The following is a 26,473-nucleotide window of genomic DNA, read 5'->3' on the forward strand; positions in this document are numbered from 1 at the left end:
AAAGCAATATATGAAAGTGATTGTGCATGCAATGGTTTGGAAACTATTAAAGCAAAATCAACACAAATTAATGAACAACCAGCTATTCCATGTGACTTGATGATGATAGTACTCGTGAAGCAAAAAAGAGGCTCAAGCGTTAAAAACTTTGTTGCTACTCATGCAGAAACTGCATGCAAAAAAGCACAACCTAATACGTTACTGGAAGGATGCTCAGATCACTTTAAAAACTTTTACACACAAAATCATGCAGATTTTCTGCCACATTCTAGGGAAACAAACAAACAAACTCCACCCACTGAAAAATCTCATGTAGCACTGGAAGATACCAGTTGCTTGCTTCCTTCATTTCAGGAACCATGCAGGCAAGCTTTAAAATCTGGAAAAATTTATCATGCAGACAAGTTTCCATCCACGGAACAGTTCCAGCATAACCATATGGGGCAGAAATGGATATATCATTGACGAATGAGTTTGGAAAGGAATAAAATGAAAATTTGAATGGAAAGGACTCCATTCTATTCCTAAGTACCAAATTTGCAGTGAATTCCAATTTTTGTTCCTGCCTTCTATAATCTGACAACCATACCAGGCAAGTTGTACAACTATAGAAAATTTACGAGAGTTGGATTTTTCACACCACAACAGCACGTTTACTCATAACCCTTCAAAAAAAAGTAAACAGGGCATGAACTAGTACATGCATGCATCCAAATGCTTTAAAAAGGAAACAATATGTATATAAGCTGAAATTTCTTCCCAAAGTTTAATGTAATATGACTGAACAAGAAATCAAGAGCAAAGCAGGGTGAAGCATATCCCAAACATGCATTCCCAAGGTAAATAAATTTGGCTATTTTGTGCCAAGGGTCCTTTTGCAAGCTTTAGGAAATGTAAAAGGAAATGAGAAAGTCAAAAAAAGCCAATGGAGGACAGAAGTTGATCATGAGTTTTAGCCTAATGGAGATAGAGCAGTTAAGCCCCATGGAAACACCATGTAAGCCATGCAAGATCACCTTCCAAGTTGTCTTCAGGTTGCCGATACAGAGACTTCACTGGCATCCCAAGAACTCCTGTGAGAACTACAATGGTCTCGACACCCAGCACTATACAGAACAAAATGAAGATGGCTGGATCAGATTCAGTATCATCACACAAAATGAGTTCTTCAATTATAAGAAAACGCGAGCAAATAAGAGACGACTTGGGAGTCTTACGACTTCTTAGGTCAAACAGGTCATCATGTGTTTCCAAATTTTCCTACTCTTTTTCTCTGATTCCTCTAAGCAGTCAAACAGAAAACAGCTGCAAAATAAATTTCTTCCATATGAGTCAATCTCATAAGGTCCTCAAAAAGAAAGATCTGGAATTACACTCAGAAGTCAGCACCCACGTCCATCCATATTTCTTCCTAGAGTCCCTTCAGCAATTTCCAGCATATCTTTGACTTCAGTTTCCTTCATATTCATCATCATCATTTTTGCCCCAAACTTCACAGCATCTTCCATCAACCCTTTCTCATTGGGTGTTTCTTTAGGATCTGTCAACATATCATTCTTAGGTTTTTCTGCATTCTTCACCATCTCTTCATCCTTACCTTCTGTCAGTACCTGAAGAAGTTCTAAAGGTGTGGATGCTGGGTCAAGCTCCCGGCAACCTGTGGGAACATTTTGAGCCTCTTGACCTGTAAGAAAGTATGATGGAACCTGATGAGAGAACCGAAACAACTCTTCTTTTGGAATTGTCTTGACTTGCTTCGGGTCCAAATGCCGGTGAAATACTGTCCTAAAACCAGCAACTTTAACCAATGGAGTGACAGTCACACCTAGCTCCTCAGTATAATCTTCAAGCACTTCCACCATGTCATATTTATGAATCACCTCATCAGGGGTGAGTTCATTCCAATCAGGGGACCAATTCCTATAAAGAGCCCAAACATCTCCCTTACTGGGATATATTTGAATGACCCCCCTCGCTCCTTTTGCCCATTTAACCATGTGAGAGAAAGAATTAAGAGAGTTGTTAATTTCATGCTTGCCGATCCTAAAATCTCCACTAGTTTTGGGAAAACCAGATCCAATCCAGTTTATTGGGGCCAGCTCATTGTTGCTTTTGGAATTAAGCCAACTAATTCGCATCTTGAATGGTTTACGAGAAACAACACCATGAATCATAGCATAATAACGAGGCATCCCATCATCATCATCATAAGCAGCCCAAACCTGGTTACCACTGAATGACTTTTCAGTACGATCCTTGTCAAAATCATGAAAGTCTGGATCTGGAACATTCATTGCTACAGTTTCAGTACCCTTTGAATCAGAATCAACACCAGCAATGGCAGGAGAAGACTTCTTAGCATGCACTTTATTCTCAGCAACACCAAGCTGCCTATGCTTGTTTGCACCATTTTTTACACCATTTATAGTAGCTTCTTGTTTCCCTTTCTCCCTCTCTTTCTCCTCTTTACATGAATTCTTTCGTGCAGCAGCTGTGCTCCATTCATTCAGCTTCTTGCGAATTTCCGTCCTAGCCTTCTCTATCAGCATTTTACGAACCTCTGGCTGTGACAGCTCCTTTGTAGTAATAGACCTGGCACTTCCAGGAACATTGATCCTTGCAGTTTCAGAACTGCTCTTTTGAGAAGCAGGCACACTTCCCATGCCAACCACTCCATGTCTCATGCCCATTTGATTTGGCATCTCTCTTCCAATACCATGCATTGCATTTTCATCCATACGCCTTTTCTTCATTCGCCTTTCTCCTCCCAATACAGTAGAACCAGTTATCCGTGCTTCCTCACGCTCTCTCTTCAATTTCTCATAGGCTGGCTGAACAGCTTGAGCAGCTGAGGAAGTGGAGGCCGGTGCACTTCCACCTCCACCTGATTTAGAAATAGAATCTGACTGAAAATTTGCCCGATTAAATGAGTCAAAACCAGAAAACCCTGTTCCTCCTGCACTTGGGGCAGCAGCCTGTTTCATTCTTGGAGTTTCAGAGTTCCGGTTTGTCACATGGGAGCTTGAATTCTGCCGTTGCTGGTATGTAGTCCAAGGAGTGGATGACTTGCGTCCATTTAAAGGTGGGGGTGGCGTCTCTACGGCCAAAAAGGGCTCATGGCAATTAGGGCAAAGAAGAGTGTGGTTGAGATAATTTATAAGATATTCATACTGCATTTTGCAGCGATTGCATACGGTCCAAAATGTATTTGGTTTTGATGGACGGGGAACCGCCGGAGTGGGCTTTGGATGAGCAGCACTCTTTTGATCCCTTGTGTTCAAATTAGAACCATTGGTGAAATTATGGAAACCATTCCTACCGGCTGGCACTGATGAATTCCCAGTAGGAATTTTCTGATATAAATCCCTCCGCCTCATGTTATATGCACTTCTTTTGGCTTTATCGGACAACAAACTCCAAGCCTCTGATAAAATTTTAAATGCGCCATCAGCCCCGATCAATTTGTTTTTATCAGGATGAAGAGTGAGAGCCAGCTTCCTGTATTGTTTCCTTATCGTATCATCGTCAGAATAGGGATCTACATTGAGGACCCCATACCAATCAATCTCACCATTAATTTTCTTCTCAGCTGAGGCGTACACATCAAGTGTTGCCAGTAATTGAGGAAGACCCTCAAGGTCAGCATACAAGCTTTGGGCCTTCAAAGCAAATTTTTTTGCTCCAGCAATGTCCTTCTCTGTCATCTTCTTCATTGCAATATCCTTAGCCCTGATGGCTTCATCTTTATTACACTCCATCTTCACTATGTTTGCTGCTCTCTCCTTCTAACAGCTAACAGTATCTTTTTTTTTGACAACAGGTAACCAACATATAAGCAAGAAGTCAACCACCAACATCCGGTTCTACAATCTGCAATTCCTGCATGCAACATAGAATAAAAATAACTTTAGCAGCGAAGCAGTCAAGTCCATAAAAAAAAAAAATTACCAAAATAAGAAAACTTTTCCAGCAACGTGGAAATAAACAAAGCAAGCGAGGTTAGCGACAAATGGCAAGGTAATGAATGGAAAATTATGAGTAACCGACAAATACGAGTTAATGCTTCTTCAAAACAAGCAACCCCAAACTTTTGTGCACTTGATCCAAAAGCCTTCTTGGTGATTGAACCGAAAAACGACAAAAGAAAACACGAATTTCAACAGTTTCTAGAACCAAAATTTAAGTAACAGAACAGAATCGACAATTAAAAGTTGACAAATGTAATACAGCACTCCCAGAGCTGACCATTTGTGCAAAATTACAAGGTTAGTGCAAAACGGTAAGGTCCTGATGATGAAAAATTGTGAGAAAATTATGAGTATACGACAAATAAGAGTTAATGCTTTTTCAAATCAAGTAACTCCAAACATTTGAACACATATAATCTGAAGCACTCTTAATGACCGAAGCAAAAACCCGCAAAAAAAAAAAAAAAAAACACAAAATTCAACAACTTGATGCACTGAAAAAGTGAAAATTTAAAATAGCACAATAGAATGGACAATTTAATTAAAACAAGAACCGATTTCCCGCAGCTGATCATTCATGCCAAATTACGAGGCAAGAGTCAAATGGGAACGTCATGAATGATGAAATATTACAAGTAAATTATGAGCAACCGACAAACACTAGTTAATGCTTCTTCAAATCAAGCAACTGTAAATATTTGAACACTTCTGATCAGAAAATCTTATTAATGACTGAACTGAAAAAGAATCCACAAATCAACATTCAAAACTCAACAATTTTAAGCACCAAAATTTTAAACGGCAGAATATAATTGACAATAAAAACTTGCACATAAATACAGTGCTCGCAGAAGCTAATCATTCATGCAAAATCATGAGGCTAGTGCTAAATGGTAAGGTCATGAATGATGAAAATTTGCAAGTAAATTATGAAAAACCGACAAACACGGGTTAATGTTTCTTCAAATCCTGTAACTCCAAACTTTTGATCAACTTTGATCTGAAAGTCCTCCAAATGACTGCACTGAAAAACCCACGAAAGTAATCAACAATTTTTTTAAAAAAAAAAAAAAAAAAACCAGAATAGAATTGACAATGAAAAGTTCCACAAACATCAACAAAGTGCTCCCAAAGTTGATCATTCGTGCCAAATTACAAGGAGCATGAAACAAACAACAGTAACTGATAACATAAAAACCTAAAGATCTCAGCTCTAGAAAAATTTCCTTTATCAGATACTGCAATGAAAAAAAACATGGTCGAAAAGAGTATCATCCCTCATTCAAATTTGAGGCAGACGAAGAGTCACAGATACCCACTACACAGATTAACTTCAAACATTCAAATCAAACAAAACCCTTCACCATGGATCTAAAAGAGCTGAGATTTTGAACAAAACAGTGCAGATTTCACGTTCCAAGTACTCAAATTCTGCGATTTGACTGAAATCCTCATAACCTTAAAACGTCAATATTCTCAGTAAATAAACAATCTACAACAATATAATAAACCCGAAAATTCATATTCCGAACTGAGCAGAAAGAAAGACACGAAAAATTACCTATTTCCGAGAATGTGAATCGCAGAGACAGCACTGATAAATTTGCATGAGAATTTGAGTTTGCCCTGCTTTACGACCGAGGTCATCAAACATCTCCCAAACGGGATCCTTTTTGTGAAAATCCCTCGAAACCTAAATCAAATTCTGAAGAAAATTAAATATATATGGCATGGTATAAATAAAAAAAAAAAAAAAGCAGCCCTGGTTTTCTGTATTTTAAGTATTTTTTTAGGGCATAACCTATCTTTTTGTATAGGGTAAAACCCTAACCATGGTTATTTTTTAACTCTGGTTAACAATGCTGAATATTGTGGTGTGGTTAGCTAAATATGGAAAATTTAATTAGTGGGTGGATTTTTCTGAAAACCATAATTCAAAATTTTTTTGACCTCTCTTTTTTTCTTTTTTGTAAAATTTGAAATGGGTTTAATCTATAAAATGTGGGCCATTTTTTGAGTGCAAAATCAAATAAATCTGCCCAATCACATTTTTGGAAATTAAATTTTGTAATAATTTTTTTGGCTGTAGTGGCAAAAATTTTCAATTTTTAATCAGTATTTACAATTTTTTGCAAAAGAAAAATATTTTTTTATTTAAAAATCCTTTTTTTAAGACACCCTTTGTGAATGTAAAGCTTCACAAGAGTTAAAGTCCTTAATGTGCAAACAACAAGCCAAAACAGCTTGGGTTTTTGCTTCCTTTGACTTGACCTAAGGATAATATCCTAAGCATGGTTACCTGCCTTGTTTAACTTGGAATGGGATTCCATCATAAGTTACCTTATATGGTTATGTTCCATGGGAAAAGGAATTCTCTGGGAATTCTAGAACTTAAATTCTACCTTTTTGCTGATAGCAAAATGGAAAATCTTCTCTCCTTGCATTTCTCCTCTTTCTCTTCTTGTGTAGTCCATTCCAAAATGTGATAGAAGAGAAGAGAGTTACACAAAGGGTGTCAATTCCATTGGAGGACATTCCAACGTGTGAGAACGATGGCTTGGTACCTGGTCATATAATCATTAAGTGCATTTCCTCAAAACCTTCTCTGATCTCTACCACTGTTCAACTGAGAAATGGCTATTTTGGCAACAATGTAGATTATGCACTGGCCTAAATTAAAGGTTGTGGTAGAAAATAAACCACCATAAAAACACCCTGCCAAGTGCCCACTGCCAGAGCAAAAAACAGGTGACTATTGTCATTTAGCGATGTATCGAGTGTATCGCCATAGTTTATTTAGTGGGTCCCATGCATGGTTAGTGGTGGACCTTGTGTGGGACCCACTGATTGTATGGCGGTGAAATGTCACGGGACCCATTAAATAAATGGTAGAGTTCTATGGACGCCTTTCAGTTTGCATTCGAAAACCTTCATACTCCTTCATTTCTTGATTTTAAATGCCAAAAGTCAAAAACATGTAGATGCATTTGAACAAATCCACAATACCATGGTTGCAGGGCTTGCAAAACCACTGCCAAAATGTTCACAGGACTCATAATATGTTCTGTATAAACATTTATGCTCACCCTTAAAGGGGATGAATGATCTCGTGTAGGATCAGAAGAAAACTTTAGTTAGTAATTGGGGCAATGAGGGAGAGTAATGCTGTGGATAAATGTAACAACCAAACCAGAAGGCAGCCTATAAATAAATCAATGTTTTAAAAAATGTTCACTTTTTCATTATATTTGTATAGAGCTGAGTTGCAGACAATGATTAAAGAAGAATTTGTGGGTGAAAGTAACCCATAGGGAAGAAAAAAGAACTAATGGGTTTGAGAAGAGGCCTATCCCAAAAGAAGAAGAGAAGGTCCAAAACATGAGATCAGACAAATCCAACCATGATTTGAGTATCCATCAGCTCCAAAGTTTACAGATACAAATATAGATACTGCCCTTTGTTGATGGTAATGGAAGCCAAGAAGCCATCTTCTGAATGGTAAGGGAATTTTTAGGCAAACTGCAACTGAAAACAAGAGACCAGACAAATCCAACCATAATTGGTCTATCCATGAGCTCCAAAGTTTACATATACCAATATAAATACTGCCCTTTGTTGATGGCAATGGAAGCTGTGACGCCATCTTCTGAATGGTAAGCAGGTTTTTGAGCAAACTACAACTGAAAACAACCTTTTTGTGATTGTTCCCCATGCAACTCAAGTGCGAGACTTTCCATAGAGCTGTGCATAGACACTCTTCGTCCTAAAAACAACAATCGAACTCATTACAACTGCAATAATGCAGAGTCCTGAGAGGATCCAGCAAGTGAGGGAGTAGCATATGGAACCATCACAAGAAAGAGATTCATCCCCCACAAGAGTAGTCAAATTTGGTTGAAGGAGGCCAGCTTGTTTTGCCGCATAATAATCATATATGCCACTAGCAATGACGCCGGAGAATAATAGAGAACCAACAGGACTTGCCAGTGTAAGGAAGTTATAGAGCGCGCCAAAACTTTTCAAGCCAAAAAGCTCAGAAGCTGCTGCTGGAACAATTGCCCAATGAGCTCCATATCCGAGTCCTGTCAAAACGGTCACAACATAAATTTGCCCTGGCCAGCCCATAGCATAGTAGAAGAATCCAATTGCCATTATGACCTGAACCACAGCCATTGCCACTGGTCTAGGATAGCTATAATTTCTGGTATCAAAAATAAGAAAATGAAAAAAAGAAAAAGAAAAAGTGTGAGAATGTTGTCTAAATTACATCCCAAAATAAGGATATATAAATAAATAAATAAAGAGACCAAAGCTGTGGCTCATGAAGAAAGTGAACTACACCTTATGATGATCTCAGAGAAGTAGCCGCCGCCAACACGGCCAAGAAAATTCCAAATGCTGATCATGGATACATATATATTTGTGTTGGCATACCCCAGGGATTGACATATTTGACCCAGGTTATCGATAACCGTCAAACCTGACCCAGAAGCCAGCACAAGGGAGAGAAATATAAGCCAAAAATCTGCCTTTATTAATGCCTGCATTAGGGTGAAATCTTCCCCCCTGCGAGGTCCTTTTCTCCGCTTGACTCTTACTGCTCCTTCTGCAGCTGCTTGAAAAAGTTTAGTTTGCAACTGAGCAATTCGTTTTTTCCTTTCTGATGCAGGAAGTGAGTCTACGTCTGTGGGTTTCTCATCTTCAACTTCGCTAAGAATGACCTCATTTGCATCCTTCTCAGATGTACCTAATTCTTGATTCTGAAGCTTAAGAAGAAGGCTCTCCTCAACCAGAGGCTTTGGTTCCAAGAAGAAAACCAATAGAATGGGAATGATAACTGGAAGCAAAATGAAAATGATTAATAGAACTGTGAACAATGTGACAAGGTTTTGGTTTAAATCAATGAGATCCTCAAGCAACAAAACCCCCAGCAAGTAGGCTGCTAGAATAAGGCAAATGGTATAAATAAATAAAAAGCTTGAATCGTCAGATGGCCTAACTTGTCGGTGACCTCCCACAGGTCTAACAATGAACATTAGAGAAATAACTACCATTGATGGGCCAACCGCAAACATGAAAATCAGCACTGCTTTGTCAGGGGTATTGATCATTGCATAAATCTGAGTCAAAATTGCACCACTCAACCCAGCAAAGCCCTTCAGGATACCAACAACAGGCCCTCGGCTTTTTGGGAAGTTCTGCACGCAGGACACCAGAGATCCAGTGTTGAAGTAGGTCTCACCATTTGTTCCCACAAATATACAAATGCACAGCTGCAAGACATAATCCAGTTAAAATTCAAGATGATATGATAATGAATTATTTAAAGCTCCTGCGCATTAATTATTGAATAAACTTATTTAATGACAGCCAAAATTTCACAGGTTGTGAATTGTCAAATGAAGTTAAATTACACACAAGGAAACAAGCATGAACATGTTATGCTCAACATTAGAGGAGAAAATAAGACAGAAAATTTTTTGCAAGCTTCTGAAAGCATGCAGCTTTGTGTTAAATATGAATTAGCAATAACCATCTATAGGGAGAAATGTCCTACATGGCTGTGCATTGTAGGATTAAATAAAAATGCATCCATTTACATCTACATGCTATGCCAATCCAATAACAATAAAGAAATCATTAAAATTATTTTCTTCAATGCTCAATCTTCAAGATTAAGAGGTAAGAGGTGTAGCCTGAGGCTTCTCGTGCAGAAACCCAAATCTAGAAAATAAGAGAAATAAATAAGAAAAGAAGGAAGAAAAATTTAAAGGGGCAAAGCAGCAGGATTCGTCGACGAATCCCTTGTTTTCATCGACGAATTCCCTTGTGTGGTTCATCGACGAAGTTCAGGAATCGTTGGCGAAGAAATACCGAGCGACAAGAAAATTCAGGATCAAGGTTTGTCGACGAACTCTTTCTTTCGTTGACGAATGTCCTTTTGCAATTCGTCGACGAAGGCACCATTTCGTCGACGAATGCGACCGGGTCAACAGCCTATAAATAGCTTTGGAATTACTTCTTGATTAAGAAATCAAAATATCTCTCTCTCTCTCTAACCCGCGGCCCCACCCCTTCTCTCTACGATTTCTCGCCATTCGTCACCTGATTCAACGATCAGAAGTTACCACGAGAATCTGTGGGAAATTCTCTACAAGTCTAGCGAAACAGATTGCTGAACGGTGTCTTTCCAGACATCACTCCAAATTTGAGGAAAGGGTAGAAATGGACTATCTGCCTAGCATGTAACTAGTCAAATGGGGTATATGGGTTTGGGGATGTTTAATGGTTGCTAATCTGGGATTTGAGTTGATTAAACTGGGGAAAATGTAGTTTTAGGATTTTGGGCTCTGTATCGCCGTAGGGTGGGCTTTAGGAGCGTCGTAGGAACTCTCTCAGTAAACAGGTAAGGGGAATAAATTATATCAGTTTTTTCTAATTTCTACCGGTTAAAAAGAGGTTTATACTTATATGTATATGTTTACGGCTTTTGTTTCAAATTCCAACCATTTAAAAAGGAGTATTTGAGCTTAGGGTTAGGTTCTGGGTTATTACCTTCAAAACTAGCCAATTAAACTTGAATACGAGACCATAGGATTAAAGTAGTGAGTTTTCTGAACGTATTGATTGAGTTAGAATATTAGTTTGGATTATCTTATAGATTATGTAAAGAATCAAAGCAAGTAGGGCTGACTAACTCAGTTTTGTAATGTACAATTTAAATCCTTAAATTGTGTCATGAGATTGACTTTTATTAATGAAATGGATATTGTGGCTATGCTGTATTTGCCTGTTTGGTTGATGTGATATGTATATTACTAAGAAATGAGTGGTTGTGCTTTGTAATTGTGGGACTCTGTTGTGATATATTTGTGAGACTCTATTGTAATATTAGGACTCTATCATGATGTACATATGAGAATGATGGGAAGGGATGCTTAGTACACTGGGCACCATGTGTTGAAAAGTAATCGGGCACCATGCGTTGAGAAGGAATTTGGGCATCATGTGAAATGAAGTGTTTATGCATTATTACCTGTATGTGCATGCAAATATTGAGGTTTGCTTTATGGTAAATATGTGTGTACCGTCTGCTTGTACCTGTTTAGTTGTTATTGTTTATCATACAATTATATTTTGGATATATACATTAAAACTCATATGACACACTGTTATACTTTATTCGTCCTTACTGAGAAGTGTCTCACCCTAGCAATATATTAACTTTTCAGGTCCTTCTGGTGATCGAGCTTAGCAAGCTCCGGGGCAGGGTTTAGTTATTGTGGTTGTAAGTTAATGTGAGATACTGGAATATATAGGTTTATGTTTTAAATGCTGGTATGTAATATGGACAAATGGAAGTATCTTTTTGGTTGTGTAATATGAATTAGGGAATACTTCTTTTTGGGATTATATATAGTACTCTGGCATTATTGTTGAGAATGTATTATTATTATTTTCGCTGTGTGTATGAATAATATGGTATCAAAGATGGATTTTTTGGACACATAACACCTCGGGCCTCGCTTGGCGGGTACAGGGCGTTACATCTCGACCATATGAACAGGGAACAAATCCTCCAAAAATGTAACGAGTTTGTAATTAATACCCTAGGAAAGCTGTTGCCAACTCACTGCTATTTGTTCTTGGATTCCTTTGTGGTGAGGAGGGGATGTAATAACCCGAAAAAAAAATTAAAAAAAAATTTAATTAATTAAAATTATTAATCAATTAATTAGCTAAACATTATTAAATTAATATATTAAATAAACAAATAAAAAAAATAGTATGAAAAAAAAAGTTAAGAGTAATTATTAATTAATTAATTAGTTAATTAAATATTATTAAATTCAATTAATTAAGTTAAGTAAAATGGTGGTTATATATATATATATATATATATATATAAAATATAATATGATATTGTTATAATATATAATAAAGTAAAAAAGAAAAAGAAAAAAGAAAAGGATAAAGAAGCTGAATCTCTCATTCTTGCGTCTCAGCCTCTCTCACTCTCTCCTTCTTCATCCACTCCTCCGTCTTCGTCTCTTTCTCTTCTCAATTTCTCAGCGGATATTCGGCTAATCGAAAAACCGAAGGTACCGCTGGGTTCCTAACTCCGCCACCGACGTTTCTACTATAATGAATTTATCATGGAAGCGGTGTAGGCACCACTCTTAGGGAAAGGTATATTTCCTCTAAATCCTTAATTTCTCCTTAAATTTGCCGTTAAATCGACAAACATGCACCACCACGAGGTCCTAGTCGTGATCGTCGTCATTTGGACGTGAGTAAATTTTCAATTGGGGTTTTCTAGGCCCCACTCCAAAGCAAGAGTGGGATTTGAGAAATTTGGTAAATTGGTTGTATTTGAGGGTATAATTATTTATTTGAAATTTATGGACTTAAGAAATATTAAAATAAAATTTTATTTAAGGTTAATTTGATGGAATTAGGATTTTTGATTCAGGGCTCGGGTGAGTGCCGCAAGTATTTTTCAGGGTCCCTCTTGGCGGAGTTCAAGAAACCAGGTAAGGGGAAAAATATATATTAAACCAGAATTTTTATAAATTTAATTGAAAATGAATTGTGTTATATATACGTGTATATGTTTCGGTATGGGTTTAAAATGTCAACCATTTAAATTATATTTTTTCGAGTTTAGAGCTGTTTATTAGATACGTATATGCGAAAATGAATTGATGAAAGTAGGAAATATTTTCAGGATAATTATGTATGAAATGGAAATTACATTTGCAGTATTTAAATGCTAAATGTGGGTTGACTTATTTTATAAGGAACATGTATGAATTTTATTACTAAATTGTGTGGTATGAGTAAATGTAAGTTTTGTACAAATATATGTTAGATGTATGAGATGCAGGCTAAGTAAAGCATTAAGAATGAAATATGATATGAAATATGCTGCATGTGAGTGTTAATGCAACCATGTAAAACAGCTAAAAGATGCTGGGTAAAACAATTGAAAGATGCTGGGTAAGACAGCAGAAAGGTGTCGGGTAAAATAGCTGAAAAATGTTGGGTAAAAGAGCTGAAAGATGCTAGGTAAAACGGCTGAAAGATGTCGGGTAAAACAGTTGAAAGATGCTGGGTATGTAATGAAATGAAATGAAAATGGAAATGAATGAAACGAAAATGAAGTGTGAAATGTGAACAATGTAAAATGGGAAAGAGTCACTTAAAGTGAAATAAAATGAAATGTTAAAGTTATGAACATGAACATAGGTGAATGATTGAATAATGACAGAAAGAATAATGTATTATGATATTAGAAGTATCTATACTCGTAGAACATGTTACGAATGGGCGGAGCGTACTCTTCGCTTGAGGGCTTGCTGAGAAAGGCGAATGCGCTAATAACTTCAGATGTGGCAGTAGCTGCATAACGTACTAGGGCAGAGGGACTTGTATGGGCGGGTAGATTTTCCTATCCTTGGGGTCTTTGCTGGTAAATCTTTGTTTGAACTATGTGAGTACGAGATCAATCTAACACTAGAGGGCTTATTGAGTAAGGTGAGTATCCTGATATGCTTCAGTAGTGACCTTCAGGTTGTCAAATGTATCAGAGCAGAGGGGTGCTACTTGTATGGGCAGGTAATCACCCCTATCCTTAGGTAATCTCGTGGATTTTTTTTTTGCATGTGTTTGGTTAGGCTCAGAGAATGATTTCAGAAATTATGTTAACGATTTTCAAATGTTAAATATTATATTGTTATATAAACTCATGTTAGCCACACGCTGTTTTAATATATTGTTTCTTCCCTTACTGAGATGTGTCTCACCCGAATATGAATTTATTTTTTTCAAGATTTCCTCGAGATTGAGCTTAGAGAGCTTGAGGTTTTATAGTATTTTTGGGAAATAAAAAGAGAAAAGGGTATATTTTTATGTTAATTTTGAGATGTATATTTTATGTTTTATGTTTTATGTATTCACGTCTTCAAATTGATGAATAGTTGCGAATACTAGTATTTGGAGATTATGTTTTGGAGACATGTATATATGTGATTACAGCTGGTGAATAGTTAATTTGGATCATGGATAGGAATAGTAAACTCTGGTATTATATTTGTGGAGATTATATTTATGTTTTCCGCTGCGTACATGATATTAGTATGTGGATTATCAGGTATATGAATGGATTAGTAGCACTCTAGGCCCACGTAGAGGGTCGGGCGTTACAAGGGATGGGAGTGGGGGTTGAGAATTCAAAACATTTTTCTGGTGTTCAGTTCTTTCTTTGCTATTCTATTCTTTTCTTTTCTTTTCTTTTTCTTTTTTGGATAAACAAAATATGGTACTAATGAAGGAAAGAGAAAGTATGACAAAGTGAAGAAAACAAAAACAAGGAGAACAAGATATCCTTGAGAGAGAAAAAAAAAAAAATCCAATCCCCTTGCACGTCTTCTAGAGAGACATGTCTAAAGAAAATATTGGTTGAATACCAAAGTGACACAAGAAACACCTTGCTTTTTTTTTCATTGATGAAGGGGAGCTTAGGTGCAACGGTAAGGTTGTCGCTGTGTGACCTAGAAGTCACGGGTTCGAGGCATAGAAACAGCCTACTATAAACCCATTGTGGTCCGCCCCTTCCCCGGACCCCGCATACGCGGGAGCTTTATGCACCGGGCTGCCCTTTTTTTATTTATTTTTTATATTGATGAAGGGGGTGACCTTGTCCTCTTCAAGGAATGAAAGCAACACCACCACCAACCCCCTACCCCACGGAGCCTGAGCTTACCTCTTACCAAGGATCTTGGAGGGGCTTCGACCGAACCACCTCTCCCACACTTTAGAGATAAGAACATGACAAAAAGTTCTCATTAAAGGCACTGGAGGCCTTAAAATCATCCATAGTTGGATAATAAATTTTAAGACTAAAAAATAAAACCTCTCAACAGGAATGCATCAACAAAATTGATTTTCCATATAGACTTGGAACTAAACTAGCAGATACAGTTGTGACAATTGTTGATCTAAGAGATGTAGAAGTAGTTGCAGCATACCTTCCATATCAATTATCAAGAGCTAGAATCAAGTCATGGTTTCCCCTGCACAATACATCCAGTACATCTAGCAGATTATACTCACCTCATAACAGTGCTTCAGTTAATCATGTGAGGTTCAATTCCTTACCTAAAAGTTTACCTATATATACTCATAGTGGGTTCTATAAGCATCTCTGGTAAAGCTTATAGCATACCAACACTGAAAATGATAGGGATCATCTGAAAGATTTTCACTACAGCTTGGCCATAAGAAAGTTTGAGGCCTAGTGAAGAGTTCCATTCTAATGGTTGGTGTGTCTATGTCTTCTCTACCCTCTCCTTTGCACATTGTCTTTGCTTTGGTTTCTAAGTCCCACTTGCCCCAGATTTTGGAGAACGCAGCTGTTGATGGTTCAAAGACAACAAAACTAGTTAGCATGTGATCCCCCCTCTTCCCCCATACGCATGGAAGCACCATCAATCCAACCTTACCTATTCCAAAAAGTCAATATGATAAGGATCCTTCATGCTTTTCTCACTTCATATGGTTTTCTGACAGCTTGCAGAACAACCTCCAAAACCAGAAACTTTGAAAGAAAAAAGTTCCAGAAGAAGCCAGTAGTTGGTCAAGCTGAAGGAAGACTACTTATATCATGCAGGTGTGATTCTAATCTTCTTTCTTTCAAAAGTTATGTTGTTTTTACAATGGAAGATAATAAATAGAAACATCACATAAAATTTGGGAATTTTGGTTCAGAATCAAGTTTTGTTTTATTTTTCTCCCCCTATTTATTTTTTGTGTTTCATTTTTAGTCAAAATGGATCAAGAAAAAGTGAAGGATGACAGCTGGTGCCTCAGGCACACTTTCCAAAATTAGTTCCTATATGCGACACCAGTATGAGACAGAAATGATAATGTAAAAGACAATTGACTATGTTCACATTTCAAAAATAAAAAAATAAATATTGCCCAGTGCACGCGGCACCCATGCCAGGCGGGTGGTATGGGGTGAGCATGATCTACACAACCTTACCATGCAGCCCTGCCTCTAAGTTTGGGTGTAAAACTCTTACTATTGGACCAAGGCTTGTCCTTGTTCACATTTCAACACATTTTCCCAAATGATTGAGCCTCTTTAACATATGAGGATTTTGTAGGCCATATAAGCTTTCAAGTGATTAGGCCTGACTAGGTGGAGATCTCTCATTTATTGTCAATGGCATTTGTGGCATACACGAATAACTTGCATGTTATTATTCCACATCCGGGCTGGTGGGTCCAGTCTTAAACTGATGTTAGTATTTTAATTTTTATGGAATAAATTACACTACAAGTTCATAAAATTTCACTGAATTGCACATCACTCCATAAAGTTCAAATTGTGTCAGTTTGATCATTGAAGTTTCATATTCAAGCAAGTTTTGAGATCTCTACAAAGCTAAAATTGAAAATTAAAGGATCAAATTTTTATAACTTAAAACTTTAGGAAGAAAAGTGCAATAAATTGAAACTGAAGGGACTTGTATAATTCAGGTTTTTTTTTTTTTTTTTTTTTTTATTAGGGGATTGAACCAGGGAATGGCAGGATTTGAATCCAATCACCTGCTCCTGCATAGCCCCTTGCCTTGTAGAAGTGCTCTGGGTGTGCTGTGTGAACATAGAATACCCACTAAAATTAAAAGTAAAGTTCTATGGGTCAGCTGTAAGACCAACCATGCTATATGGATCAGAAAGTTGGGTAACTAAGAAATAAAATATCTAAAAAGTAAAAATTGCCAAAATGCAAATGCTAAGTTGGATGAAGGGCAAAACAGTAAAGGACAAATTAAGGAAGGAACATATTCACAATAAGTTAGGGATAGCACCAACCTCTAGTAGAGGATAAGAAAAGGGAGGGGCAACTTCGACAGTTTGGGCATGTGAATGTAGGCCCCATGGGGCACTGATGAGGAGGAGTGAGCTAGTCAATGTTAATAGTAGAAGAGATAGGAATAGACCTAAAATAATATGGAATGAGATAATGAGAAGAGGAAGGATTTAGATCTTAATATGTCCAAGGAAAATGCTCTTGATCGTGAGAGTTGGTGGAAAAGGAATCATGTAACTAACCCCAACTAGTGGGACTTATGGCTTGGTTTGTTGTTGTTGTTATTTCTTAATTAAGCCTTGGCCCTTTGCGCATTGAACTTTAGTTCAAGTTGCATTCATTTATTTGAGTTTCTTGCTATTAACTTCTTTATCGCTTCTTATAGTTTGAGTGTTCTATTAAATTTCCACAAGTATCTCAGAAACTTATTGATGTTATTAGCCTTGAAAACCTTGATCAATCTTGTTTGTAGGGGCAACAATAAAAATGTAGAAATCATTGACTTTCAGTTGACCTATCTTAATTGAATGTTAGAAAAGTCAATCTTTTGGATCCATAAACCTATTCTGCTAGACTGTCAAAATATTAAACATAAAAATAGAGTTCCAAATTTGGAAGTCTTCAGCATAGAGTAAAAGTCAAAAATCGAAACAATCTAGCTTTATCCACTCAAGTCTACAAAGAAAAGAAACAAATAAATCACTATATCTATAAATACTTTTAACGATTTCAAGTTTAAAATCCAAGAAAAGAAACTAAATTACCTAGCTCAAATGACTGACCACCCTCCAATCCATAAATGCAAAATCTTAAAAAAATAGATGCTGGCCCAAACAGAATAAAATCACATAGACATTTTAAATGTGCAATCAAGCCATCTATAGTATTGGCAATGATTTTCAGAGAAAATAAAATATCATAAATCCTTCCCCACAAAAGTAATCCTGTGGTTTCTCCCAATTATTTGACTTACACAGACACCGTGCTTTTTTCTCACAAATACATTAGCTATACATTAGCTATAGTATTATAGAGCCCTTCTCATTAAGGGGAAAAAAAAAAAACAACTGAAAAATGACAGGCTATCACAGCATCACATCCTCTTCCGCATAAACTGTATAGGACCAAGATTAGTAAACATAAAGCATTTTATGAAGTGGTTAGAAGTATCTTACAATTCTCCATCAATTTTTTTTCCTTAAAAGTTGCTTCATTTGCTTGGGAAACATCCGCAGAGGTCATTCCAACAGGGGACAATCTCAAAGGGGAAGAGGTGATTTTAGTTGATTGCTGTTTTATGAGCAAAGAGGCAGGGGAAAGCACTAACCATCCAGGCTTCCTTGTTCTAAGGCTAGGGGTATTTGGCATAATTTTCAAATCAAGGTTCGAAAAATTGTGAATCAAAATCCCAACTTTAGGAATCATGAATTGGGAATCAAATTGAATTGTAATATTCGGCGCAAATTTTCAAAATTGATTCCAAATGACATGCACATACCAAAATACATACAACAAACAATATACAAAATAATAAAACAGATTTAATTTTAACAATAAAAAAAATCACATTTCATTGTAAGCTTTCTCTAAACAAAAAGTATTTGGCATAGTTGTCAAATCAAGGTTTGAGAAATCGTGAATCAACTTTAGGAATTATGAATCGAGAATCCAATTGAACCATAAGATGCAGTTAATTTTCAAAAATCGATTCCAAATGACATGCATATACCGAAATACATACAAAAAACAAAATACAAAATAGTAAAATATATTTAAATTTTGATAATTAAAAAAAAAACACATTTCATTGTATGCTTTCTCTAAACAAGAAAAAGTAAAGGAAGGAGTCAAGAAAATTAATAAAAAAATTAAACTTTATGCTGTTTAAGGAAAGGAATCAAGAAAAAAATAATAGGAAACAGAACTTTTAGTGTTTATCAACAATTCAAAAAACATATTTTAGCATAATCTAATTAAAAAGCAAAATAAAAATCAACTTACAAAAAAAAAAACTGATAATAATTGAACAATCTACTAAAAATGATGGTTTATATCCTAAAAACCTAATGGTATGAGAGTACCACCTCAGCTGACCAATTTTCTTCCCCTATTTCTCAATGGCAAAAATGTTATATTCCTCCAAGAGTTGAGAATGGTTTTGTGAGACAACAAAAGATTTTATAGTTCTGTTTTCTCCTTGTTTTTAGCAAAGAACTGACATAAAGAAGGATTGGAAGGCAAGCATGTGAAGAAGCAATAAGGAGAGGTTGTCCTAGGGAGGCTTTAAACCACTGAGTTTGCCTAGGTCTTATAGGTTCAGAATCGTGTGAATCGTCAAATCATATTGATTCTTTAGATTCATAGGGTGAATAGATAGATCTGAGAACAATTCAGTTGTTTTATAACTCTCCAATAAGACTCGAATTGATTTGATGTGGGACTGATATGAACCATAAATTTTGAATTGTGAACCATAAGATTCTAACTATGGTGTTCCGAGTTTAAATTTGGAAGTGGTTCAAGATTGCTGTGGTAATGCCCTCAAGGAATAACTCATATGCTAAATGTCTTCAAAACCTCAGGATGAATCAGATATAAAGAAATTTTTTTGGAATGGTAGAAAAAATAGTTCTTATTAGCAAAATGGAAGCTAAGAGCCCTGCAGAGAAAGTAGATGCCCTTCCAGAAAATCTGTATCAAATTTGGAAGGCACAAAGCCTAAAACCCATCTGACATGTGGTTCGTGGAATACAAATTAATTGTGAAAAATGAAAAATTGAGATGGCAAAGACAAATATGTGTGCGCATGTGTGCACAAGCGCGCATGTAGGTCTTCTCTCAATTTGACTTTAATCATTGTTAGTTTACCCCTTATCCTATTGTTTTTTTCTTGTTGGATACACCACAAATCCCAGCAGAGTTTTTTACCAATATCAGAAACCCAATCCCAAATATGATTTATGAGCCTTTTTTATGCATCAAAATTATCATATTGACAACAGTTGCAAAATTAAGAAGGTGAAAAAAAAAGGGAAATAATATGAAAAGACAAATAAGCAAAATAAACCGATGTAAATAAATGAACATTAATTCAATACATGCATCTGAAGAATCTTCATCACTCAGAGTTCCAGATCACCATATTTTTAATGCGTGAAAGAAACAGTTATTGATAGTACTGCTTTTCTTTTGGATGAATAACCAGCGACTTCTATTAAAAAGAAAAGAAAGCAGAGGAGGTAGAAAAATAGCGTCCCTCAGGGACAGAAAAGCAGAAACAACAAAGAAAAACGAGACTTATCTACTCCACCAAGTAGCATGGAGCATTCATGAAAAGATTGAATACTCTCCCAGTGTTTGGCAGCAAGAATTTCAGGCCTTGGATTTGTATTACTACTTGTGTGAATTTGGATGAATACAATCTTGTATTGTATTTTGTACAAATTCATACAAATTTTGCATGCAGTTGGTCCAAATTTACACCAAATTTTACATGCATTTTGTCCAAATTCACACCAATAGTTCAAATTCTAAGTTCCATGACTAAGGTCAATTTTCATGCAAATGAAAATGGAATTAGAAAGCCATTCCACATAAATATATTAAGCATGAGCCCCAAATTGAATGGCAAACACCCAGAAAATTGCCATCGTCATGAGAAAGAGAAGGGAGAGAATAAAACTCACCACCCACAAAGGTATAACAAGTTCACATTTAAGAAGCACATAATCAAATTTATAGTATTACTTAAGCTAGTCCCACTCAATACCTTTTTTTTTTTTTGGCAAGTAAATTCATATAACAATATCAAAATCCCAACGCTCTTATATTCATTGCTCAAATTCCATAATTCACCATAGTCTTAATGCCTGAAAGCAATAATTATTAACCATCATTTTTTATGGAAATGAAATGGAAAATCCATAAATATAAAATATTAACCCCAACTTGAACACTATCATCATCACATGAGAGAAAGAGAGAGAGAGTAGAAGGCTCACCACCCACAAAGGCAAAGCAGGCAATACTCCCGTGACAATGAGCCAAACAAGACCATACCCAACAAGGTTATGCACCACACCAACGAGCAGAACCCCCCAAATGGGCAAAACCTCACACAAGCTTCCGGCTATGAACCCAACACTATCCCCAAGGTCCTTCGCCACGCCCAACATAGCCACTTGCCTCTGGTTATACCCCATTGACCTCTTTATATAAGGCGATATGCTCCCAAACAAATACCCAATCCCAGCACAGGACTGAACCCACATGGACGCCACCAGCACCAGCCACCTGTTGTTGAACAAACCCTTCATCTTTTCCCCAAACCCCCCCACCTCCATCTCTGCAACTGGGTTTTACTGATCAGAGACGACGAATTGAATCCTGGGTATCGCTTGATTTTGAAGATTGAGCGATTACATTACCTGGGTCTGAAATATTCTAAAGCGTGTGCTCTTCTCTTCACTCGTTTGCTCCGAAACTTCAAATTTAATTTAGGGGGCAGGTGAACATATGATACATAGCATAAACACGTGGTCCAATCAGCCGCCCATACAGGTGCAGGAATGGATTCAATGAAACGGAAACAATTCAAATACGTCTCTGCAGATTTAAACTCGCAAACATGGACATTCCTGCTTGCTTTAGAGCTTGTAAGCGCCGCTCTTGTTCATGTGAATGCTTTGCCAAGTCCCTGTATAACTAGTATGTGACAAAGTGATAAGGAGGTAATAAGGTATAGGCATAGTTGAGCTGATAAGAACATGTAGAAATGTAGAATCCACAAAATGTTAGAATATGGACATAGTTATAGGTGAGCTGATAAGAACATGTAGAAATGTTGAATCCACAAAATGTTAGAATATGGACATAGTTATAGGTGAGCTGATAAGAGCATGTAGAAATGAAGAGTCCACAAAATGTTAGAACATGGACATGTGATTCTCATGGATCAATAATTGTCAAAACCCACTTGGGATTTTCATGGAATCAAATATATTTTAATGTCCAACCATGGTTGAGAAAATTTTTATAGCCTCTAGGGTCTAGTGAGTTGGAACCCTACATGTTTTGTTGGTTCTAGAAAAAAGTATACCTTGGGACCAACTAAGTTTTTTTGTCTTTTAAAATTCAATATTTGAATATGGGAAATTGTGTAACTCACATTTTGTTTTGATTTAATCTTAATAAATTTTTAGAGCATGTAATTTTTTAAACTAAATCCTTTTACTTTATAGCATTCTCTTAAAAGTATATATGTCTGCCTCGAATGTGTGACTTTATTTTTATATGAATTTTGACTATAAAAAATTTCATAATCCAACTTTATGTATGAATTGTGACGTATTAGCGCTTGTATTTACTTAGCATTCTATATATTTTATATTTCTTTTTTCAATAAGAATTTCAAAATCACTAATAAAATAAATATGATTGTTTAATTTTTTTAGACCGTACTAATCATCATGAGCCAAGATACAGGTTAATGTCAAGGTCAAAGTTCCAAATTACTATTTTGTTAAAATAATTTTTTAAAATTAACTTAAAATGTAAGAGGAATAAAAAAAATAAAAATAAAAAATAAATTTTTTAACAGCATGCACTGGAAGTAGGGTTCACGTGCTCATGATATTTCCCTTAAAATCGTACATTACAAAAAGCATCATTTTCCTATGTTTGTGAGAGTATCTAGTTTTTAAAAAATAAAAATGAGTACATGAAAATAATTTTTATTTTTCTCTTTTAATTTTCAAACAATTACACAAAATTTATTACCTTGTTTTTCAGATTTTTAATGTGGATAAGAAATTGAAAAAATTAAAAGACGTTTTCTATTTTTTTATATGCAAAGCTTAAAAAATGAAAAAAAAAATGATTTGGTTTTTCATATTTTAAAAAATAATAAAAATAAAATTGGAATCATTTTCCGTAAAGTAATGTTGAAGTTGAAATAATTGTAGACATTTGAAATTCTCAACTCCAATTCTTGAAAAATAATATTTCTTAAAACAACAAGTAATTAATAAAAGTTATTTATTTGGCACAAATATATTAATTTTGATAGTTTAAAAAAAAAATTGAAGCATCTCCAACATTCAGTATAAGACTCTACAACTACAATAAAAGTGACATTTTTATTATAATTATTCAAAATAAATTTAAATAATTAATCTGATTAATTTAATTATAAAAGAGCAGCACCTCACCGCTAGCTTATCGTGATAGGCAACTTTGGAAAGCCGAATGGACCACCTCTTTCAGTCTTGTCCCTTTCAATTTACTATTGCAATTTGAAAAGTTGGCTTTGCCCATTTAAGATTATATTGAAACACATGCACTGATGATGCACACACACTTGTCAAAAGTCAAAGGTTCCTATATTAGGAAAAAAAAAATTTTAATTCCTCTAATGAAATGGGATCACATAAATTTGTGTATGGTCGATCCTATTTTATTAATATATATTTTATGATTAGAATTTGAATGAGATTTTTATGTTAGGTTGTGTTATATTTGTGTGTGGCTCTTATATTTAGTGAAATCACAAACAAAGGAAGGAAAACATACAAGAGTAGTCTTCTTGTGTTGGCAACGGAAGACTCGTCGACAAGTGTCCTGTGCTCGTCGACGAGTAGATGCCGAGAGTCAGAAAATTTCAGAGTTAAAGACTCGTCAACAAGAGGATAGATTCGTCGACGAGTGGGCTTCTTTGTCTCGTCGATGAATCCCCTGTACTCATCGATGAGTGCGACTGGGATGCGAGAAGTTATTTGAATTTTGAATTTGAACGTTGTCACAGTTGGGGATTTGGAGGGAAACTTCCGAGGGCTTGTTATATATGCTCTTCTGGGCTATTTTGAAATCGAAGAGAGTAAGAGAGGGGGTGAGAGAAGAAGAGAAGATCCTTGAGTGTGTATCTTTGATTTTCATAATGAAATCTCTTGCCAATTGCTCCCGTGGAAGTAGGCTTTGTCGAACAACTTAATTCCTGGTGTCGTTGCTCTTATTTTTACTCTCTTTACATTGCTATGGTTGTAGAATAATTTTGTATTTCTCCGTTTTAGATTGTTGCGTATGGTATTGTTTGATCCTTTACAATATTTATTCTGCTGTGCATTGTTGGACCACACGTTTTTTTATCACAACAATTGGTTTCAGAGCGTGTTGTATGGTCTCTGAATTGAAGGATCTCTTTGTGCAACAAGGTTTGGTGAAAGGTTTATACAGAATTTCAACCGGATAGCATGGATGCAATAACTTGGAATGAATTGGGAGCAATCATTTGTCTTTGTTTGGCTAAGGACGTGTTGTATCGCGTCATGGATGAGAATTCTCCGGCATTAGTTTGGTGAAAACGGGAATGCTGATATATGTCTAAGGGTTCGTCAAAATCTACAAGTGTAGTGGAGGAAGACTCAAAATGTAGTGATAGAAATATGCTACGTGTTTCATTGGGTTCGGAGTGCCTCACGGTTAATTCTTGAATCTTAGATACTAGATGCTTTTGTCCTAGAAAATGATTTGACATCTACATGTCAATTTATACTTGTATTTTGATTGAAAATGATATTTTATGCAAAATATTTGTTATTAGAAATGTCAAAATAAAAATGTATAGTGGTGTTGTGAGAATTATATGTGATGTAAAGCATGAATCGGGTCTAAGGAAGAATGATATTTCATTCAGAACTTTAGACCGTAATGGATATTGTTACGAGTCTAAATGTGGAGAAATGAAAGTGTGTGAAGGTAACTTGATAGTGATGAAAGGAGATAAAGTAGCGGGAAATATCTATGCATTGCAAGGTGTTACGGTTGTAGGTGGAGTTGCAACTGTTGAATATGAGTCAAGTATCTTGTGGCATATTCGGTTAAACCATATAGGTGACTATGTATTCAAATATTTAGGAATCGATGATGATAGCATCAGGGAATAGACATATGTATTTTTTGAGTTTATCACGAAGGGTCTTAGTGTACTTCATACAGTGGCTGAGGTGGAGAACCAAATCATGAGAGAAGTCCTTATGATAGACATAAGGTACTGAGTATGCTGGTTTCATTCAAGAAGTTTTGTGAGCAGGGCAGGTTATATACAGGGCTTGCAGGATACTTCGTGGTGAAGCCAGTGAGTATGGCACATTTCTCGAGTAATCGATTGCCAAAGGTATCGCTAGATAGGAAAGTTGCAAGTGAATTGTGGGCTTTTTTTTTTTTGTGATAGACTACTCGGTTGTGAGTGGATGTCCACTGGTGCACTATTCTAGTGATAGAGGGTCTAGGCTTGGTATTTTGTCCGGACAGTACCTCTTTCTTTATTTACTAAGAAAGGAGGGTGCAAGCTGGGTGATCCTATGGTAAACAAATGGGTGATCAAGGACATGACTTTTTATTGATAAAGTCATGGGGTAGCCTACTCAGGTAAAGGAAGAGAAACATAAATGCCAGAAAACTGCGGCAGCAGCAATCATGTTATTCAGGTGGAGTTAGGGACTCATGGCAGAAATGCGGGGAGTTCTATCTCGGGTCAACAGTATCACAAATTAAATGGGCTTGTGATGCAGGTGGAGCAACAGACTCAAGGTAGAGATGGCATTGGTCATATTGGAGGGAGTTTTAGCTTGGGAGATCCACAGAATCACGGTAAGCTCATGTGCACTATCAAACCACCACTCAGGTGTGTAAGGTGGTGAGGCTTCCAATATAGAAAAGGGTGATAAGATGTAGTGGAGTTGTAACGACCCTGAAAATACTGATATTTAAATATTGAAGAGAGAAGAAAATGGAAACAAGAACAGAAAGAGGCAGAAGACTTCGTCGATGACATCACATTTTGGGGATAATAATAATAATAAATTTCAAGGAATTGCCAGGGCTTCGTCGACAAGTACATAAGGAATTTCATCGACGAATATAGGGCTTCGTCGACGAGCATATAAGGAAATTCATCGATGAATACAGGGCCTCGTCGACGAGAAAATACCAAGAGGGGGTATAGAGCAGCCTAAATTTCGTCGACGAATACAAGGACTCGTTGACGAATTTAATGAAAGACTCGTCGACGAGGTGACATGTCTCGTCGACGAATCTGGTAGTATAAATATTTGAAAACCGGGATTTTTATCCATTTTTTAGCGCTCTACTCTCTCTCCTCTCTCTCTCTCTCTCGCTCTCTCTCTCTCTCTCTCTCTCTCTCTTTCTCTCTCTCTCTCTCTCTCTCTCTACAAATCCTCTCCCTTCTCTCTTCGATTTCGGCCCACCAGTCACCGGATCGACGATCCGAAGCTACCACGACCCTTCTGACGGAGTTCTCTACAAGTCTGCCGTAGTAGATCGTCGGGAAAATAAAGTTAAATTTCATCCCAAATTCAAGGTAAGGTCTTTTATCCAGATTTTGGCCTTATGACAGTTATAGGAAATGATGTAGGCACAAAAATATAATATTTTGTTCTGGGATATTGTATTTTTGGGATGTTGAATTAAGAATCCTGCGAGTATAGAGCCAGTATTATATAGGGGGTTTTCAAAGTTAAGATAAGGGAAATATGCTATGTTAGGAGTTTTTATAATGTTAACAAAGATTTCATAGATGCGTATTTATTCCAGTTTACTATACAGTATT

The 26,473-nt window shown here is 36.3% G+C and overlaps 2 protein-coding genes across 4 annotated transcripts; both read right to left on the reverse strand.

Moving 5' to 3' along the window:
• Positions 1–715: 715 nt before the first annotated feature.
• On the reverse strand, positions 716–5,751 carry LOC131160677 (uncharacterized). 3 transcript variants are annotated; one of them, XR_009138130.1, is made up of 3 exons: positions 5,530–5,731; positions 1,218–3,879; positions 716–1,106 (listed from the first exon to the last, which is right to left on the reverse strand). XR_009138130.1 is itself a non-coding variant. In XM_058116535.1 (2 exons), the coding sequence occupies exon 2, from the start codon at positions 3,756–3,758 to the stop codon at positions 1,383–1,385; it is 2,376 nt and encodes a 791-aa protein (XP_057972518.1). In that variant the 5' UTR covers positions 3,759–3,870; positions 5,530–5,751; the 3' UTR covers positions 716–1,382. The 3 variants fall into 3 exon arrangements, 2 of the variants coding, with proteins under 2 accessions (XP_057972518.1, XP_057972517.1); XM_058116535.1 differs by having other exon boundaries at positions 716–3,870; positions 5,530–5,751; XM_058116534.1 differs by having other exon boundaries at positions 716–3,879; positions 5,530–5,751.
• Positions 5,752–7,186: 1,435 nt separating this feature from the next.
• LOC131160678 (protein NUCLEAR FUSION DEFECTIVE 4-like) lies at positions 7,187–21,699 on the reverse strand. The gene is made up of 3 exons (XM_058116536.1): positions 20,850–21,699; positions 8,310–9,241; positions 7,187–8,169 (listed from the first exon to the last, which is right to left on the reverse strand). The coding sequence occupies exons 1-3, from the start codon at positions 21,189–21,191 to the stop codon at positions 7,686–7,688; spliced, it is 1,758 nt and encodes a 585-aa protein (XP_057972519.1). The 5' UTR covers positions 21,192–21,699; the 3' UTR covers positions 7,187–7,685.
• Between the last annotated feature and the right edge of the window lie 4,774 nt (positions 21,700–26,473).

Source organism: Malania oleifera, chromosome 7 (assembly GCF_029873635.1).
Source record: "Malania oleifera isolate guangnan ecotype guangnan chromosome 7, ASM2987363v1, whole genome shotgun sequence".
NCBI lineage: Eukaryota > Viridiplantae > Streptophyta > Magnoliopsida > Santalales > Ximeniaceae > Malania > Malania oleifera.